General features: G+C 69.5%; 1 protein-coding gene across 1 annotated transcript in view; it reads left to right on the top strand.

The window, feature by feature from the left end:
* Nucleotides 1-18,222, top strand: part of PLEC (plectin) — an 84,049-nt gene extending 65,827 nt beyond the window's left edge. Inside the window, exons 39-72 of the mRNA XM_075144518.1 lie at nt 576-735; nt 957-1,041; nt 1,348-1,757; nt 2,010-2,129; nt 2,325-2,432; nt 2,565-2,783; nt 3,083-3,286; nt 3,369-3,600; nt 3,769-3,995; nt 4,106-4,228; nt 4,785-4,886; nt 5,514-5,615; nt 6,272-6,427; nt 6,871-7,026; nt 7,853-8,050; nt 8,142-8,270; nt 8,560-8,730; nt 8,836-8,991; nt 9,305-9,511; nt 9,722-9,841; nt 10,207-10,376; nt 10,673-10,832; nt 11,132-11,329; nt 12,052-12,177; nt 12,543-12,686; nt 13,799-13,987; nt 14,369-14,483; nt 14,564-14,730; nt 15,174-15,336; nt 15,575-15,729; nt 15,811-15,885; nt 16,282-16,399; nt 16,668-16,855; nt 16,935-18,222. Coding sequence (XP_075000619.1) covers nt 576-735; nt 957-1,041; nt 1,348-1,757; nt 2,010-2,129; nt 2,325-2,432; nt 2,565-2,783; nt 3,083-3,286; nt 3,369-3,600; nt 3,769-3,995; nt 4,106-4,228; nt 4,785-4,886; nt 5,514-5,615; nt 6,272-6,427; nt 6,871-7,026; nt 7,853-8,050; nt 8,142-8,270; nt 8,560-8,730; nt 8,836-8,991; nt 9,305-9,511; nt 9,722-9,841; nt 10,207-10,376; nt 10,673-10,832; nt 11,132-11,329; nt 12,052-12,177; nt 12,543-12,686; nt 13,799-13,987; nt 14,369-14,483; nt 14,564-14,730; nt 15,174-15,336; nt 15,575-15,729; nt 15,811-15,885; nt 16,282-16,399; nt 16,668-16,855; nt 16,935-17,351 — 5,770 coding nt within the window. The 3' untranslated portion in view covers nt 17,352-18,222. The remainder of the gene's footprint in view (nt 1-575; nt 736-956; nt 1,042-1,347; nt 1,758-2,009; nt 2,130-2,324; nt 2,433-2,564; nt 2,784-3,082; nt 3,287-3,368; nt 3,601-3,768; nt 3,996-4,105; nt 4,229-4,784; nt 4,887-5,513; nt 5,616-6,271; nt 6,428-6,870; nt 7,027-7,852; nt 8,051-8,141; nt 8,271-8,559; nt 8,731-8,835; nt 8,992-9,304; nt 9,512-9,721; nt 9,842-10,206; nt 10,377-10,672; nt 10,833-11,131; nt 11,330-12,051; nt 12,178-12,542; nt 12,687-13,798; nt 13,988-14,368; nt 14,484-14,563; nt 14,731-15,173; nt 15,337-15,574; nt 15,730-15,810; nt 15,886-16,281; nt 16,400-16,667; nt 16,856-16,934) is intronic.
* The last annotated feature ends 1,003 nt before the right edge of the window (nt 18,223-19,225 follow it).

Here is a 19,225-nt window from a genome sequence, read left to right as displayed (position 1 = left end):
CCCCGGCACGAGGCTGCGGAGCACTGGGGCAAGAGCTGGCCCTTCGCTGCCAACGGCAGGGGAGCTCGCTGGGGTCCCGCTGGGCTTGGAGCAGAGCAGTGTGGCCGGGTGCCCCTGCGTGGCCGTGCCAGCGCCCAGCCTGGTTGGCAGGATGATGCCAGGGCAGGAGGGGTCCTGCCCTGCAGAGAACGGGCAGTCGATGGGTCACACAGCGGGGCTGGGCCTGGCGCAGCCTGGTAGGGGCTGCCTCGTCCTGCATCCCCACGTCCCCAGCCCTCGCTGGGACGAAGTGGGACCCTCAGCCCAGGGCACCTGCAGCCTGTCCTCGGGATGCTCCCGGTGCTGCCTGGACTGGGCAGGGGATGCTGGCCTTGCCTCGTCCCTCGCATTCGGGGTGGGAAGCTTTGGGGTGGGGAGCACAGGGCAGGGGGACCCCAGATGTGGGGACTGGCCACGCAGCCTCGGTGGCAGGGGGAGAGGAGGCTTTTCCAGCCAGGACCTTGGTCTTGCGCCTGCGAGGCCCCTGGGGGCGGGGGCTGTCGCCCTCCCCGGCTCACCCAGCCTTCCCGGCACAGGTACGGCCGCCTGGAGCGGATCCTGCCGGCAGCACAGGGCTTTCAGGAGGCCGTGGACTCCTTCCAGGAGTGGCTCGGTGCCACAGAGCGGCAGCTGGCCCAGCTCTGGCATGCCAACGGCTGCGTCAGCCGTGTGCAGGACGCCTACCGGCAAACCCAGGTCGGGGCTGGGCTGGGCGCGGGGTGGGCTCGGGCACCCGCCACAGCACGGGGCGGTCGGGTGGGCAGGGTGAGCGGGGCACGGTGGGGCGGGGGGAGCCGCGAGCGGGGCCATGGCGAGGGCTGGGGGTGGCAATGGGGACGGGGGGACGCCCGTGGGTGCAGCGGGAACAGGGGGAGTGGCGTCCGCAGCAGTCGCTGCCACGACAGCCTCTCACCCAGGCCCTCTGTGAGGAGATTCGTGGCCGGCTGGGAGAGCTGGATGGCGCGCTGGAGAGCGGGCAGCGGGTCCTGGAGATGGTGACAGGTGAGCGGGCTTGGCTGGAAGCAGCGGCTGCAGGGTTGGGACGTGGGAGGGAATGAGCGTAGCCTGCTGCCCTGGGCTGTGCCAGCACCGAGGGGACCCCCGGGTGCTGGGCGTCCTTGGGTGCTCCGCTCCCCACGGCGGCTGCCAGAGGCTGCGGGAGCATGGCGTCGCGTGATGGGGCATGCAGCATCCCGCTGGATGGAGAGGGGCTGGGGAAGAGCCTGGCCTGTGGGGTCAGGGGTGTGGTGGGACAGGGTGCACCTGCAGCGGGGGGGTGACCAGGGAGCTGAATTTCGCCTCTGGCAGGAACGAGGGGCCAGAGGTGGGTCCAGGAGAAGCAGGAGAGGGGCAGGCACAGGGGAAGATGGGGACAGAGCGACTGTCACGAGGGAGGGAAGGCGTCGGTGCGGCAGGTCCCCGGCCCCGGGGACACCGGCTGCAGCAGCGGTGATGCCGGCCGTGGTGCTGCCGCAGGGGAGGAGGCCCAGCTGGCGCAGGAGAAGATGGAGTCCCTGAGGATGCGGTATCTCATCGTGGGCCAGAGCAGCGCCGACACCATGCACCGGCTGGGGCAGACCCTGGAGGCCTCGTCCCACCTGGGCACTGCCCAGGAGGACCTGGCGCTTTGGCTGGGCCGCATGGAGAAGGAGCTGGCCTCCTGGGACAGCCAGCATGGTGGCCAGGAACCCCCGGTCAGCACAAGCGACAGGGAAAAGGTGCGGGACACGGGGCTCTGGGGACCGTCACCCTCTGCCCCCTTCACCACTCCCCGGCCCTGCGGTGTTGCTACCTGCAGCGGGAGACGGGGGGGAGTCGGGTCTGGAGGGACGCAGCTGGATGGAATACGCCAGGTTATGGCAGAAGGTCCCTGCAGACCAGCAGCAGATGCGCCCTGTGTCCTGGAGAGGCTGCCCCGGCGCGCCTGCCCTCCCTGCTGGCACGGCTGACGGCTCTCCTCTCCGCTGCAGTTCGAGCAGATCCTGGACTCCCAGCTCGCCCGCTTGGCTGGGCTCGGCGAGCGGCTGGAGGAGATCAGCCGGGTGCAGCTGGATGCCCAGGCCCTCCGCTCGCAGCTCTCTGATCAGAAGGTGGGTCTGCGGTGCTGCTCCGGGCTGGGGTGCGCCCCAGCGGTACCCAGACCCCGAAGGGGTGCCTAGAAGTCCCCAAGGACACTGGCTCTGCGTCCCCACTCTGCTGGGCTCCTGCACTGACACCCAGTCACGCGTGCGTGGACCTGCCAACGTTTCTGCAGGACCTGGCACCCACACGCCTCTATCTTCCAGCTGCTCTCGGCTGAGATCCTGCACCACCGAGGACTGGTGGAGTGTCTGCTGGGGATCTCGGACCCACTGCTCCGCTCCTGCGCCGAGCCCCTGCGGCAGCACCTCCAGGTGAACAGCCGTGCCAGTGGGTGCTGGATGGGATGCTGCTGCAGCAGGGCCCTCTTGCACCAGGGGATGGCCGTGCCCTGTGTACCCGGCCCTGGGCAGCAGGGCACCCCAGTGAGCTGCCCGTCTCCGCAGCCCTCGGTGCAGGCACTGCGGGAGCACACGGAGCAGCTCTTCCTGCGCAGCGGAGCCTGCGCTGTGCAGCTGGAGCACGCCCAGTCCCTCCTCGCCCAGTTCTCCGAGGCCCACGAGGAGCTGTTGCCCTGGCTGGAGGAGACGCAGGTCGTCGGGGTGCAGCTTTCCCCCAACGCCATCAGCTACGAGGCCTTCAAGGAACAGCAGGCGCTGCTGCAGGTGAGGGCAGGGTGGCCCCAGCTGGGGCATGGGAAAGGGGAAGGCGAAGGCAGGGACACGCTCTGCACCCCCCGGGGTCGGGAGCAGAGAGGCGGCAGTGCAGCGTGCGGTCTGCGACAGGATGGAGGGGGCACCGCTGCAGGGACTGCACCCAACGCGCACGAGCACCGTCCGCCGGGAGCAGAGCCGGGGCGTGGGTGCGGGGTCAGCCCAGCAGCAGCACCAGGGTGCACCGGGGTACATCCCCGTGTGCCCTGTCCTGGTCCCGTATGCGCCCACGGCCTTTTCTCCGCCCTCAGTGCCTGCGGGAGGCCATCGCAGAGCACCGGCCCCTGATGGGGAAGCTACAGCGTGTCTCGGTGCAGCTGGTGGAGCTGAGCCCGGAGCAGGGTGCCCCGTTCCAGCAGCGCTGGCGGGAGGCAGAGGAGCAGTACTGCTGCATCCGCGAGCGCGTGCGCCAGGCGGCTGCCCTACTGGAGGACGCCCTGCCACGTTACAGCCAGGTATGGGGCCGGCACCGGAGCGATGGTGTTCCCCGGGGCTTCCCCTCAAGTGACCGGGCTCGTCCCCACGCACCTTCCCCAGCTGACTGAGCGCATGGACCTGCTGCTGGAGTGCCTGGAGCGGCTGCAGAGCCGCCTGCAGAGCCAGCCCTCCATCCGTGGCGACGTGGCCCACCTCCGGGAGCAGATCCGTGAGAACAGCCTGGCCCTGGGCGAGCTGGAGAAGCTGGGGGTGGCCCTGGAGACCGTCCAGGCGCAGGGCAACGAGCTGCTGGCCAGCATGCAGGCAGCAAACTCTGACGCTGCTGCCAGAGGTACCGGCACGGAGGGGCAGACATGGCCCCGCAGGCAGGTGTGCACGCACGGCAGTGCATCCCTGCGCATGGGGCATCCCGGCGGGGCTGGGTCCCTGTTCAGGGCTGGGTCCTTCGCAGCGCCCGGAGAGGCCCTGGGCCAAGCCCTGTCCCTCTCCTGCCCCGCAGGGATCCAGGAGCGGACAGCGCAGCTGCTGTCCCAGTGGGGCTGCCTGCGGGGCCGCTGCCAGGAGCAGGAGCGCTGGCTGCGGGAGCTGCTGGCGCTGGCCGATCGCTTCTGGCATGGCCTCTCTGAGCTGGCCCTGACGCTGAGCGACACCCAGCAGCTGGTGCTAGGGCTGGAGGAGGCCGGCGGCGAGCCCGAGGCCATCCGCACGCAGCTCCGCACCATGCAGGTACGGGGTGGGGAGGGGGCCTGGCACGGGCAGCCCCATGGCACGGGCAGCCCCATGGCACAGGCAGCCCTGCGGCATGGGCAGCGCCGAGCCCCCCTCCTGGCCTGCAGGCGCTGCGGGAGGAGATTGACTCGCTGCAAGGTGAGCTGGACACGCTGGGCAGCCTGGGCGTGGAGCTGATGTCCTCCTGCGGGGACCCCGACAAGCCTGATGTCACCAAGAGCCTGGACGATGTGAGTGCCAGTGGGTGCGGGTCCAGCAAGGGACGGAGTCCTGGGGGCGTGGGGATGCTGCTCAGAGGGGTGGGATGTCCCCAGAGCTGAGCTGCAGCGGGACCCTGGAGAAGGGGCAGGAGTGCTCCCCAGACCCAGCGTCCCCTGGGTGTCCCAGGGCTGGGCTGGATGGAGGGCGCCCGTCCCGGGCTGGCGTCCCTGTGCAAGGGAGCATGTGTCTGCCAAGCCTCCCACCCCATGCCGGTGCCCACCACCCCTTGCACCCCGCAGCAGTGCTGGCTGGCTCTTGCACCCTGTGCCGGTGCCCACCGACCCCCACGCGGTGCTCCTGACCCTCGCACCCCGACCCCCGCGTGGTGCCGCTGACCCCCGCACCCGGCCCCCAATGCAGTGCCGCTGACCCCTGCGCCCCAGCCCCCACACGGTGTTGCTGACCCTCACGCCCAGCCCCCCACGCGGTGCCGCTGACCCTTGCGCCCTCGACCCCCGCGCGGTGCTGCTGATCCCCGTGCCCGGCCCCCCGCGCGGTGCCGCTGACCCTCGCGCCCTGCCGCAGCTCTACTCCTCCTGGCACAGCCTGAACAAGGCGTGGACGGAGCGGTACACCCGCCTCGAGGAGCAGCTCCAGGCCTCCGTCAGCTACCAGGAGACCATGCAGGTGGGATGTGGGGCCCCACTCAGGCAGACACCCCACACAGGGACCTGCCCCCCAACCTGCGTCACCCTCCCATCCCCGCTCAGGGGTGTGAGGGGCCACGGGGCCACTGTGGTGGTCCCTGGGCATGGCTAAAGGCAGGACTGGGCAGCGGGGCCGGCAGAGGGGCTGGCTGGGCAGCGGGGATGTGCGGGGGTGCAGGACTATAGGGGCGCGGGGCTAGCTGGGCTATAGGGCCATAATGCTGCCTTGGGTGGGGGGCTGGCTGGGCTGTGGGGGGAAATAGGGCTGGCAGGGCTGTAGGACTCTAGGGCAGTGGGGCAGGGGGCGGTGGGGCTGGCCGTGCCCGTGTCCTGCCCCCGTGCGGCATGCCCACATCAGGTGCCCCTTGGCAGGGGTGGGGCTGCCCTGTGCTCCGGCCCTCCCTGGGGACCACAGCGGGTCCCAGCCCCACTCCTGGCCACGGGGCTACAGAGCGCAGGGCCGAGCATGCCTGTGCCCCCAGGGACACAGCTGTCCCGGCGGTCTGGCGGGGCTGACGTGTCTGGCATGCGGGGACACGGACGGGGACAGGGCGGGGGGCCTGGCCCCCCCGCTCTCCCCAGCCCCGCGGTCCCTCTCTGTCCCCAGCGGCTGTTCGAGTGGCTGGACACGGCCGAGCTGCGCATCGCAGAGGAGTTCCTTGTCGGCGGGGACCTGGACATGGTGCAGCAGCAGCTGGCGGAGCTGAAGGTGGCCGTGCCGCAGGATGGGGGTCAGGCGGGGGGCAGCAGGGGTGGGCACGTGGGGTGCTCGGGGCAGCAGTGGGATGAAAGTGTGGCACACTGGACGGGGCTGGTGCCCCCATGGCACCCGCTCATGGTGAGTGCTGGGCTGCCAAGTCCTGCCCGGGGTGGCCAAATCCTGCCCCGCCAAGGTGCCCTGAGGGGGCAGGGCTCCCCGCTCTCCACGAGGAGGACCTCTGGGCCCAGGTGCCCATGCCAAGATGTGCCGTGCTCTGCTTTGCCATGCCAAACCGTACAGTGCATGCCAGACCCAGCTCTGCCATGCCATGCCATGCTGTGCCCAACCGGACCGAGTTCTGCCATGCCATGCCATGATGTGCTCTGCCACACCAAGCCATGCAGTGCATGCCAGACCCAGCTCTGCCATGCTGTGCCATGCCATCCCATGCCATGCTGTGCTGTGCCAAACCATGCAGTGTGTGCCAGACCCAGCTCTGCCATGCCATGCCATGCTGTGCCATGCCAAAACAGACCCAGGTCTGCCATGCCATGCCATGTCGTGCCGTGCCGTGCTATGCCATGCCTGGACAGGGGCATGGCAGACCCCTGTCTCCGTGGGTGGGGCTGGCGGCTGGGGGTCACCTGCTCACCACTGCCCCGCAGGAGTTCAAGAGAGAGCTCTACCAGTGCAAGGTGGACGTGGAGAGCCTGCGGCACCAGGCCAACCTGGGGGGCACGGGGCAGGGGGACCCCCCGGCCCCACTCAGTGACTTCCGCCAGCGCTGGGACCGCCTGGAGGAGGAGATCGTCAGCCGCCAGGTAGGGAGCGGGCCTGGATGGTGCGGGGGCAGTCCCGGGCATGGGGCAGGACTGTGTGGGCGCTGCTGTCCTGGGCACAGGGCCTTGGGGGCGCTGGGAGGTGGTGGTGGCACCCGAGCTGTCAACCAGATCTGCCACCGGCACGAGGCAAGAGCCACGGCAGGGTGGGTGCACGGGGTGCTGGGTGGGTGCTGAGTGCATGGTGCTGTGTGGGTACGTAGGGAGCCATGTGAGTGCTGTGTGGGATGTGGGGGTGTGTGGGTGCTTGGGGTGCCATGTGGGTGCTGGGTGCGTGGTGCTGGGTGGGTATATGGGGCTGTGCCTGAGGCACCGTGGGTGTGTGAGGCCATGCGGGTGCTGGGCGCACGCGGGTGCTGGGCGCATGGTCAGGGTCCCAATTGCTCCCACCGAACGGGTGCCTGACTCCACCCTTGCCGGGGCAGCACCAGCTGGAGGCGGCTCTGCTGGGCCTGGGGCAGTTCCAGCACCAGCTGGAGGAGCTGCTGCAGTGGCTGTCCCGCACCGCCGAGCAGCTGCAGGGCCCGACGCTGCTGCGCCTCGACCTGCAGAGCTGCGAGATTGAGCTGGCCAAGCACAAGGTGAGGGCAGCAGCGGGACGGGGCTGCCTGCGCACCGTGTCCCGGGCTACACAACCCCTGCCCTGGCCCTCGGCTGCCTGCTCCGAGAGCCGGGCGCCCTCATGGGGACGTCCCTCGGGAGGGACATGGCACTGTGTCCCATTGCACAGGAGGTCCCAGTCGTGGTCCTGCTGTGGGGCCGCATCCTGGCCACAGGGTGCTGCCCAGCCCCCTCCTGGGCGGTTCAGCCCCTTCCTCCCAGTGCTGCGGTCGAGCCCCCGGGCGATGGTGGCTGGGTCGGGCAGGCTGCGGCTTGAGACAGGCGGCGTGAGAACGCGTCCCCTCCCGCGGTGACAGCATGGAAGGAATGAGCTGTCTCCACGCCTGCCGGGAGGCAGCTGAGGCCGCGGCCAGCCCAGAGCGGCTTCCCCTTGCCTGGGCACGCTCGCGCTGCGTCTGACACAGGCGAGGTGCTGTGAGGTGCGGGCTGGCCCCACGGCCGGGGGGGCTGTGCACGGGGGATGGCTCTGGCCTCCTCTGTGCCCCGTCCTGGCAACCTCCCTGCTACAAACCGGCAAATCTGGTGCCTCGCACCTGCCCCGTGCCACGCTGAGGACAAGAGCCAGGGTGGCAGCTCTGGGGCATCCCCGTGTGCCGGCCTCCCCTGGCATGGCACTACCTGGACCCCAGTCCTGCAGGGCTGCTGGCACCGTGGTGGCAGCGTTGACTTGGGCAGCAGAGGTGGCCCGGGCGCCCGGGGTGAGGGGTTTTGCATGGCGTAGCCGGACAGGGATGTGGGGTGCCCCCTGCCAGGGTGCTGGCTGTGACTGCGGCATCCCGTCCCCAGGTGCTGAGGAACGACGTGATGTCCCATGCCCGCACGGTGCAGTCCGTCAACGAGGCCGGGCAGGGCTTGCTGCTCTCCAGCCTGGGGGAGAGCGTGGAGGGGCTCCAGCGCAGCCTGCAGCAGCTCAACCAGCGCTGGGACCTGGTGCAGAGCGAGACCGAGAGCCGCCAGCTGGAGCTGGAGAACAACCTCAGCCAGGTACGGGACACCATGCGCCCGCGTGCCGGGGCTGCCTGCTGCAGCACTGCCCGCTGGCAGGGGTGGCACTGAGCCCCCGTGCCACCCCCAGGTGCAGGACATCACGCTGGAGATCACGGAGCTGCTGCAGTGGCTGGAGCAGGTGGAGCTGCAGCTCTTCTTCTCCAAGCCGGCATGGGGCCACCCGGACACCACCAAAGAGAAGCTCACCACGCACCTGGTGAGCACCGGCACTGCCCCGGCCCCTCCCTGCCGCAGGGCTGTCCCTGAGTGTCCCTTGGGGGGTATATGTGTGCCCCAAATCCGCCCCTCTCTGCACCCAGGTGCCGGGACCCTTCTCTGCCTTCTCGCCTCCCTGACCGGGCAGAGCCCTCCTGCACCCCTCCCCTGTCCCCTCCAGCTCCCCTGGGACAGCGCGGGAGCCCTCCCCATCCCCATCCCCATCCCTGTCCCTGTCCCTATTCCGCTTCGGGGCAGTGACCGCGGGGCTCCCCGCGGCCTCTTGGCAGGAGCTATGCAAGGAGATGGAGTCCAAGCAGGAGGCGTACAGCGGCGTGCGGGAGCGGCTGCAGCAGCTGCTGGCCTCCTCCCGTGCCGGCCGGCCCTGCAGCACCGAGCACAGCCTCCGCATCCTGGAGCAGAAGTGGGAGAGCGTCCACGCCGAGGCCCAGGAGAGGAAGGTGTGCGGGGTGGGGGCGCGCTGCCCGCCCAGGGGTGCCGACCCTGCCCTAGCTCCTGGGGCTGCAGGTGCCCGTCCCTGCCAGCGCCTCCCGCCCTGCCCACAGGAGCGCCTGGCCGAGGGGCTGACGGTCACCACCGAGTTTCACGGCACCGTGCAGGAGCTGCTGCGCTGGGTGGCTCACGCAGAGGAGCTCCTTGGCTCCCCTGCACCGCCCAGCTTCGTCCTGGACACCGTCACTGCGCAGATCCAGGAGCACAAGGCAAGCGTGGGCTGAGCCAGCGCGGTGGCCTCCCGCTTGCCGCCCAGGTGTGCCCCCGTGCCAGCCGGCAGCACACCCTGAAGCTGGGGCTGATTCCATGGGGCTGGGGTCTGTCCAGAGGGGTCCTGGGTGGCATCGGCACCGGCAGTGGCACCGGCAGGGGAAATCTCCCCTGGGCTGCCAGCGGGATGTCTCTCCCTGCAGCAGCGGAGCAAGCCGGTCCTGCACCCGTCCCAGTGCGGGCTGCGCTCAGAGGCTCCGCTCCTGCCCCGGGGCCGTCCACACGCCCCCAGCTGCCTCCGCTCCCCTGCAGGCCCTGGTGAAGGAGGCGAATGCCCACGGGGAAAAGCTCAGCGGCCTGGAGGCTGTGGCGTCTCGCTTGAAGGACTTCAGCAGGAAGCAGGACGGCGCCGTCATCCAGAACCTGGTGCTGACGGCCAGGGAGCGGCTGGGCAAGGTGCTGCGGCGGACGTCGGAGCGAGGGGCGGCACTGGAAGAGGCCCGCAAGCGCACCAAGCAGGTACTCGGCCACGGTGCCAGGGGTCACGGGTCCTGCGAGGAGCTGTGCCGGTGCACAGGGACTGTGCCGCCCTGGCCCGTGGATTGCGCTGCGGTGGTACACGGGCCATGCAGCTCTGTTGCGTGGCTGCTGTGGCTCATTGTCCAGATCTCCCCGGCCCGTGCTTTGCGCCCAAGGCCCCCCGCTATACACCCCTCCCCTCCCTTTCAGTTCAGCGAGTCCCGGCGGCTGCTCCTGGACTGGATGGACGAGGTGGAGCAGAGCTTGGAGGTGCCGCAGGACACTGCCACGAGCCAGGAGGAGATCAAGTGCCAGCTGGCTGAGCACAAGGTGGGGGGCCTGCCCTGCTCCCCAGCCCTGTGGGGAGGGGGGTCCCAGCAGGGGCGGCTGCCCAGCCATGGCAGTGGGGAGAAGAGCTCAGGGGCTGTGGGGTGGCAGGGGAGGGGGCTCCCCAGCTCCCAGCGGGACAGCAGTGCCCCGATGCACTCAGTGCCATGGCGGTCGGATGCCTTTCCAGGGCCATCTCTGCAGAGCGAGGAGAGCTGGGGTGGGGGGAGCCCCCGGCCAGGGGGCATTGGCACCCCAAGCTGGCCCGTGGCACTCGGGGGAGGCAGGAGTCTCCCTGCAGCCCGCCTGCCCTGGGCGAGGCACCCATGTCCTGGGGGTCCGGGTGGGCTCACCCCCTCTGCCCGCAGGCTTTCCAGAAGGTGCTGCGCTTGAAGCGGCCGGTGTACGAGGCCACGCTGCGGAGCGGGCGGGCGCTGAGGGAGAGAGCCCAGCTCCCCGAGGACCTGCAGCCGCTGGAGGAGCTGCTGGGGGAGTTGAAGGAGCGTTGGGACGCGCTGTGCAGCCGGGCTGTGGAGAGGTGACGCAGGGACGGGGTGGGACGGGGTGGGATGGGGTGGGATGGGGTGGGATGCCTGTGCTCCGCTTGCCATGCGGGTCCCAGGCAGGGGCATGGCATTGCCCTTCCTCCCTGGGCATCCTGCTCCCTGCTTCGGGACCCTGGGTGTGCAGCCAGGATCCGTCCCCAGCCAGAGGCAAGCCCAGGCACTTACAGCCGCGCTGCCAGGCTCCCTGTGGGGCGGCCATTCCCTGCAGCCCGGGGCTGAGCTCCTGCACCTGGGCACTGCCGGGCATTGCCTGCGCCCTTCCTTGCAGGCAGCACAAGCTGGAGGAGAATCTACTCTTCTCGGGCAAGTTCACGGACGCGCTGCAGGCCCTCATGGACTGGCTGTACCGGGCTGAGCCACAGCTCAGTGAGGATGTGCCTGTTGGAGGGGACCAGGACCTGGTCAGTGACCTCATGGACAAGCACAAGGTGGGTGTCCCCAGCCACGCGGGGAGGTCCCTGCCCTGCATTGGTCCCTGGGGAGCCGCAGGCTCTGCACCAGCCCTGCCCACCCTCCATCCCGGGGCAGGATGGGGCTTTGCCCACCAGAGCAGCCCCCACTTCTCTGGAGCCTGCACTCCCAGTCCTTGGGGCAGTGCTGGGGCGCCCCATGTACCCCACTGCTGCAAGGGGCCCTGGGGCGCGGGGGGGCCCTGCACAGTGACGGGTTCCAGGCAGCGGGCTGGGACCCCTCCAGCATTTTCCACCCCCTCCTGTCCTCTCTCCAGGTCTTCCAGAAGGAGCTGGGCAAGCGAGCCAGCTGCATCAAGATGCTGAAGCGCTCGGTGCGGGACCTGACCCGCGGCAGCAGCAGCGTCGACTCCCAGTGGCTGCAGAAGCAGATGGAGGAGCTGAGCACCCGCTGGGAGCTGGTCTGCAAGCTCTCCGTCTCCAAGCAGGCCCGGCTGGAGGCTGCGCTGCGGCAGGTGAGGGGGGGGCTGGCTGGGGAGCAGCAGCCGGCCCAGGGCCTCCCGGGCGGAAAGATGGGGGTCTGCAGCCGGTGCATCCTTGTGGGAAGGCTCTGCAGGTGGCTGTGGGCGTGTGGGGTGCCCAGGGCTGCGTGTGGCTGTGCTGCAGGGTGCTGCGTGGGGTGCCTGGGCTCTGTGAGTGGCCACGTGTTGCAGGGTGCTGCGTGGGGTGCCTGGGCTCCGTGTGTGGCCACGTGTTGCAGGGTGCTGCATGGGGTGCCCGGGCGGTGGGTGGCCGTGCGTTGCAGGGCGCTGTGTGGGGCTGTGGGGCTCTGTGTGGCCGTGTCGCAAGGTGCAATGGCTGGGTGCCAGGCTGGGTGCTGTGGGCGCCTGTTGCAGGTGTGCCTGCGTGCAGGGCGCCCAGGGCAGGAGGGTTGCATGTGTTGCAGGGTGCTGTGTGGGGTGCTCTGCTCGGTGGGGAGGTACTGATGCGGGTCAGGGAAAATCGTGTCCCAGGTCTCAAGCTGGGGTGAAGAGCATCCTCTCTGCCCTGCCGTGGGTTTGAGCTGGGCTGGCAGCAGCTCTCCCTTGGGGGCTTGGAGCTGCAGCGGGTGCTTGTGCGGCTCCGGGGAAGGAGCAGCAGCTGCAGGGCTCAGGGTCTGGCCAGTGGGCTGGGGGGCCAGGACCTGGGGCCGCAGCCACAAGGTGGGTGCTGAGCAGGTCCTGGCTGTCCGTGGCAGGCAGAGGAGTTTCACACCCTGGTGCACTCCTTCCTGGGTCGCCTCTCCGAGTCAGAGAAAACCCTCAAGTACAGTGTCCTCCCTGAGGAGGAGCTGGCCGTGCAGGAGTGCCAGAACCAGCTGCAGGTCAGTGCCTGTCCCTGCCAGTTCCCACCAGCCCCCGCCAGCCCCTGCCAGCCCCTGCCTCCAGGGTGGCTCCATCCTTGCCTTGGGACGTCCCATTGCCGGGGTCAGCCGGCACCACACCGAGACACGGGATGTCGGGTCCCATCACACCAAGACACGGGGTTCGGGGCCCCAAGCACCCTGAGGCTTGGAGGTTTGGGGTCCCAAGCACCCCATGCAAAAACAGCTGTGCTCGGCGGCCGTGCTTGCTCCACCCAGCGTCCTTCCCCCACCTGCACACCCGGCTGGTCCCTGCGGCGCTGGGGTGTGCAGTGGGTTGCAGGGGGCTGAGACCCGGCAGTACCACGGTCCATGCGCTCCTCCAGGAGCTGATGAAGTCCCTGCAGTGCCAGCAGCTGGAGCTGGAATGCATCACCTCGCTGGGGGAGGAGATCCTCTCCACCTGCCACCCGGACTCTGTCATCACCATCAAGTCCTGGGTCACGGTCGTCAAGAGCCGCTTCCAGGAGGTGAGCTGGGCGCCCCTTCTCCATCCCTCCCTGGGCCCAGAGCAGACCTGCAGGCGTGCCTGGGACGAGCACGGCCCCACGCCTTTCCCACCACCAGTGCCTCTTTGGTGCAGCCCTCCTGACCGGTGCATTGCGGGAAGCTGGGGATGCTCAGCCCAGTCCCTGGCCGACACAGACGGTCTTGGTCTTGGTCTTGCCAGTGACCAGACGGCCCTGGCCCAGCTCCTCCTGCACAGACCTGGCCCTCCGTGAGCTGCCAGGACACACTGCCCCGGCCAGCCCTGGCCATCCCCTCGCTCCCAGCCCTGCTCCCCCATCCTGGGGCCATGAGGGGGTCACCCAGGCCTCTCCAGACCCACCTGGATGGTGGTGACTCACTCCACACTCTTGAGATGGGAGCTGCCATGCAGCCCAGGCAGGCAGTCCCCGGGGAGCAGTGTCCCGGGGATCCCCATCCCAGACCCCACTCCACAGCGGCTCGGACGCTCCCTAGCATAGGTTTACAGGCGAGATTTGCAGGCGAGAGCGTTCCCGCTCCTGGCTCTCCCTGAACAGGTCTGACAGGTTTGGCCGATCCCTCACCCCTGTCTGCACAAAGCCCTTGGAGAACAGAGACCTTTGGTATCTGATCTGGATCTGCTCTGGGGTCCTGCCGCCCTCGGAGCTGCCCCCCTCGGCCTCTCGCCCCGGATAGTGAGGACGCAGCCCAGCCCTGCTGCAAGGGCAGCAAGCATGTCCGCAGTGGCGCGGGCCTGGGTACTGGCACGCTCAGCCGCTGCCTGCGCGGACAGACTGAGGACCGGTGCTGAAAGTGCCGGCGGCAGCACCCAGGAGCGGCAAAGGCCCCTCGGCACACGAGGGGCAGCACTGTCAGCCCTGCCTCAGCCGCCCAGTGGGAACTTGGGCCTGCCCTGTGTTCCTGCCCCATAGTCATTAGGGCTGCTGGCCGGGGGTCCGTGTGCCTGCCCCATGGCAGGGGTGGGAGGTGGCTCCCCGTGCAGAGACTCGTTCCTCCTGAAGCAATGGCCCTGTGGTGCCTGGTCAGGGCTGCAGACCAGCCCCACGCCCCCCCGCCAGCCCCTGCAGCCCAGCTCTCCTCGCCGTGCCCGCAGGTGCTGAGCTGGGCCCAGCAGCAGGGCGAGCGACTGCAGGCGCAGACAGCCAGCCTCACGGCCGAGCGGGAGGAGATGGCCCAGCTCATCGACTGGATCACGGCCGCCGAGGAGGCGCTGAGCCTGCGGGACCAGGAGCCGCTGCCGGAGGAGGCTGAGCAGCTGGAGGAGCTCAATGCCCAGCACATGGTGAGGGACCCTGCACCCAAGCTCCCCCCTCGCCAGGGGCCATGCTGTCCCCCCAACCCTGCCTGGCCCCGGGTGCGTGCTCGACCCGACTGAGGACTTGCGGGTGCCCCAGGCTGAGGCCATGGGTGAGCTCGTGCATGCAGCAGCAACGCAGCAGCACCTTTCACACACGCTGGCAGCTGCAGCCCAAGCCCACCGGGTCTGCTGCACGGGCTGCTGATGCAGGAGGGTCCCAGGGAGAGGGGCAGCAGGCTGGTCTGAGGGTGGCCGCGCTCCCGGCTTCAGCCCCCTGCCCCAGCTGTGCCGGCAAGGGCGGCAGGGCACGCCTGGGGGACCTGCTGGCGTGGCTGGCGGGCGCTCAGTGCCGGCGCTCTGTGGCAGGTGTTCATGGAGGAGCTGAACCGCAAGCAGCCCGACGTGGAGAAGGTCACCAAGAGCTGCAAGCGGAAGCTGGCCACAGAGCTGGGCCCACCGGCTGCCCGCCGGCTGGCCACACGTAAGGGCCCCCATTGCCATACTGTGCCATGCCCCGGGACCCCCGGCTGTGCCCTCACTGCCCATCTCCTCTGGCTGCAGGGCGCCGCAGCACGGGGAAGGCACAGGGTGCGCCGGCGGTGCCGCTCGGGGGGCTGGAGCCCCAGACGCCCCTCATGGCCCAGCTCTTGCACCGCTGGCAGCAGCTCTGGCTTCTGGCCCTGGACCGGCAGTACCGGCTGGAGACGGCCATGCAGCGCCTGCGAGAGGTAGGGGCAGCCCCGGCGGTGCCGCAACCCTGGGCAGCTCGCCTCGCCTTCTGCCGACAGGAGCCCCTGGCCCTGGGTCAGATGCGGATGGGGACGGTCCCCAGGGGTCGGTGGGATGGAGCTGGCAGCACCTGGGAGCTTTCCCAGACCCTTCCCTGCAACCAGGAGTCCCCGCGCAGCCCTGCGGGCAGGGGCAGGGGCATCCCCGACAGCCAAGAGCCGGCTGCTGGAGCCTGTGGCTCCCCTTGCAACCCGGATCTGGGGATGCTGGGCAGAGACCCTTTTGCCAGCCTCAGCGGGGCAGGGGTGGGAGCAAGCTGGCTGCACGGCAGCTGGGCTGAGCCCAAATGCGGGGCAAAGCATGATCCCCCAGGCTGACGTGATGGGGGGGCTTGGGGGAGCTTTCCTGCCGGTGCGTTAATTCCCGTCTGTGCCTCTCCGAGCTGGAGGAGTTTGCTCACTTTGACTTCGGGGTCTGGAGAAAGCGTTACATGCAGTGGATCAGCCAAATGAAGTCCCGTGTCCTGGATGTTTTCCGAGGCATCGACAGGGACCAGGATGGGCGCATCAGCCAGCGGGAGTTCATTGAGAGCGTCCTCTCCTCCAGTGAGTGCCCCCGGGGCTGGGGCTGGCTTCTGGGGCTGGCACACCCCACAGGGCTCCCCCCACCCCGAGAGCCGGGGAGAGGGCAGTTTGGGGAGAGGTGGGGCAGAGCTAGCAGAGATGGGGAGGGACAGGGTCTGCCAGCTGGGATTCCCCTTGGAGGGGGGCCAAGGTTTCGTGCCAGCGCCGGGTGCAGGGGTGCAGAGGGCATGGCGGGCTGAGGGTCCCCTTTCCTCCCCAGAGTTTCCCACCAATGTCTTGGAGATGAATGCCGTGGCGAGCATCTTCGACATGAATGGCGACGGCTTCATTGACTATTACGAATTTGTCAGCGCCTTGCATCCCAACCGGGACCCGCTGCGCCGGACTGCCGACGCCGACCAGATACAGGATGAGGTATGGTGGGGGGGCCACGCGGTTGGGGCCGGGCAGGTGGGGGGCCCTGCTGTGGGCCTGAGCCAAGTGTGCCATCCCCAGGTGAACAGGCAAGTGGCCCAGTGCAACTGTGCCAAGCGCTTCCAGGTGGAGCAGATCAGCGCCAACAGGTACCGGGTAAGTGCTGACCCACACCGCCACCGCCGCCTCCTGCCCTGCTGCCGTGGCCAGCGGCCCCTGTTCCCCAGGCCGGGGTCCCAGGCTCCGACACCCGTGCACAGCCTGCACCATGCAGATGTCCCGCAGCCCCCATGGCTCCCTGCCCCACACCCTTTGCAGCGGCAGGGAGAGGGCACGTCCCCATGTCCTGCGGGACCCCTGGCCCCAGACACTGCGTGATGTGGCATGGCAGGGAGGGCAGTGCTGGCGGGGATGGAGGGGCCGCAGGGGACCCGATAGCCTGGTGGTGGCAGATCTGGGAGCTGATACCTGCTCTGGCACCCCCTCCCTGGCTCCCAGCCCTGCCGCACCCCCCCGGCCCCCGCCTTGCCCTGACATCCCTCTGCCCCGCAGTTTGGGGAGTCCCAGCAGCTGCGGATGGTGCGGATCCTGCGCAGCACCCTGATGGTGCGGGTCGGCGGGGGCTGGATCGCACTGGACGAGTTCCTGGTGAAGAACGACCCCTGCAGAGGTGGGTGTGGATGTCCCACGCCAGGCGCTGGGCACGGGGTGCCCACAGCTCTGCAGCCAACAGGATCTGCAGTGGGCTGAGGCCAGGAGAGCCCTGGCATTGGTGTGGTGGGCATCCCTGTGCCCGGGTGCGGTGCCTGCGGGGCTGTGTGGGTCGGTGGTGCCCATGTGGGACGCAGCCCACTGGGCTCCTCAGGGTCTTGCACTGCCTGGCCCGGGGCTGCGGGACCCCCAGCGCCAGCCCCGCTCACTGCCTCTGTCGTCCCCAGTGAAGGGAAGGACCAACCTGAAGATCAATGAGAAGTACCTGTCCCCAGACGCCTTTGGGGCTGCTGTGGCCAAGTGCATGGGGAACCAGTCGGCCCCCTCCTCCAAAGTGCTGTCCCCCAGCCGCTCCAACTCCAGCCTCAGCCTCTACAGCAGCGCCTCGGCCCCCAGCAGCCCGCTGGCCAGGAAGGTAAGGGCTGGGGAGCCCCCCCAGAAGTCCCGACGCCCTCAGCCCTACCGCCATGGGTGCTGACCCTCTCCCTCCCCAGTCAGTGCTGCGGAGGACGCGCTCCGGAGACCGGTGCCCCCGCTCCCGCGGCTCCCTGCTGCCTGACGGAGCTGAGCTGCAGTTCGCCGCAGCCGAGGAGAGCCTGGCCATGGCCCCCCCAGGTGAAGGCCGTGCCGCTGCAGGGGGTCCCCTGCCCGTCCTGGGCAGCCTGCTGCAGGCTGCACCCTGCCTGCCCCACGGGGCAGGAGACTGCGGGGCTGGAGGGGGCCTGACAGGGCTGGGGAAGCACAGGGGAGCTGGCGTTGGTGGGGAGGTGTGGGGCAGGGCAGTGGGGCTGGCCCCTGGCCCCGGGAGCACCAGTGCAGGGGTGCAGGAGAGCACGCCGCTCCAGCCCCTCCGTGCCCTTGCAGAGCCACCTGAAGGGTCCCCCCCGGAGCGCTGCAGCCCCTGCCGCTGAGCCCCCCCCGCTGCCCGCCCTGCGCCCAGCACCCTCGGCCGGCCCCACTCAGGACTCTCCTCCCCGGCGGCTGCCCGCCCCAAGACTGGAGGATGGCAAAGCCGTAGCCGTGCGCCCCACGGGTCTCTGGCCCAGCGCTGCGGCCCCCCAAGCAGGCGCCCACCTGCAAGGGCTGAGCTGTCTGTCCGTCACCGATCCCGCTGGACCTGGCCCCAGCGTATATGCAAGCATCCCCCAACAGACACCAAACCGCCCCTTGGCTCTGGCTGGCACGGCCCCCTACCCCACCGCCCCACCAGGGAGCGCGTGGGGGGCCGAGCCCCGATGCCCTGCTCCGAGCGCGTGGGGCAGCTGCAGGCTGCTGGGAGCATCCTGCAGCCGTAGGGTCAGCCAGGGCTGCGGCAGCCCAGATGCTCCTGGGCTGGGCCCTACCCTTCTCCCCCAGGCTCCCGTGCTGTTGGGGTGGCTGCCGGTGCCCCCGGGCATTTGGCAGTGCTGGCGGGCGTCCCCCGTCCTGCTGCCTGCGCCCTGGTGGGTGGTGGCCAGGCTCAGTACCCGGGCACCGGGGCCCCTCGCCGGATGCAGAGCCCCATTTCTGGTGCTAACCCTTACCCCTTGGGCCTTCGGTGCGTGCGCACAGGGCCCCGGCTACAGCTGCCCCCCACCCCGGCAGCGCTGGGGCTGCCATGGGCGGGGGGTCCCTCACGCCCACGCCCCCGTCCCGCCTGCAGCACCCGCAGGCGGCGGGACCCCTGCCCTGCTGAAGCATGCTCACGTCACCCCGCTAACCGGACAGCAGTAGAGCTGAATGTAACCCTGGCGGGGCACGGCCCTGCCAGCCACAATAAAGAGTAGGTTTCTTTTTCTATGAGCACCTGGGGCTCGCTGCAGCCTGTCAGTCTGTCTGTCCGCTCACCCCACTGTCGGGGCGAGGGACTGCCGTGGCCGGGCGGTGCGGGGGGACGTGGCATCACCAAAGCTGGTGCACACACAGCCCGGCATGGTGGCATGCGGTGGCCGGGCACGGCTGGGTGTGCCTCCAGCTGGGTGCCACCGGCAGAGACACCCGGCGCCAGAGCCGTGGCTGGCAAGCCTGGGGCGTTTCAGTGTGTGCCAGCGGGCACTGTGCCGTGTTACCTCCTTTCCGAGGAAAGCATTGCTGGGATTCCTGCTGTGCCCCAGCGTCTCCGTCCAGGGCCGAGAGCCCACACCCACGGCAGGCAGCACTGGGAGACACCGTGTGCCCATCCCCGTGTGCTGGCTGCCCTTCTGCCACCCCGCAGCCCTGAGGGCACTGGGAGCATTCACACGGTCCCCGGCCAGCGTGGTCCCCTGCAGCAGTGCATCCATCCGCCCGCCTGCCCGGTCCCATGCCGGGGCAGCCGGGGGACGGTTGGGATGGGGCATGGCTGCAGGTCGGGGAGGGATGGGGCATCAGGAGAAACCAGCTGTGTCCTCACTCCAGGAGGTGGGGACACCTCGTGCACAGGAACTGACCCCAGGCATCGCAGCAGCACGGCCCTTGCCCTGCACCTCCCCGCCTTGGGGAAGTCCAAGACCCCCGCGTACCGGGGCTGCTGCAGTCCTCCTCTGATCCCCCCGCTAGCACTGGGGCTTTGCCTGGCTGCCTCCTCCCTCATCTCAGTCCTGTTGGCTGGCCGTGCCCCATGCCTTCCTGGATTTCAGTCCCATTTCTGCACTGGTGTCCCCTAAAACTGTCTCCGCGCTCATTTTTTTTCTGAACAAACACTTCTGCAGACAGCAGCCAAAGGGGGCCAGGTCTGGAAACGCACCAGAGAGCCTATGCCGGGGCATGTCCACAGACGGAGGAGCCCTGCAAATGCTCCCAAGAGCAGCGCTGAGCCCCACCGCTC

The sequence above is a fragment of the Calonectris borealis genome, chromosome 2 (assembly GCF_964195595.1).
Source record: "Calonectris borealis chromosome 2, bCalBor7.hap1.2, whole genome shotgun sequence".
NCBI lineage: Eukaryota > Metazoa > Chordata > Aves > Procellariiformes > Procellariidae > Calonectris > Calonectris borealis.
This window is presented reverse-complemented; position numbering and strand designations above follow the sequence as displayed.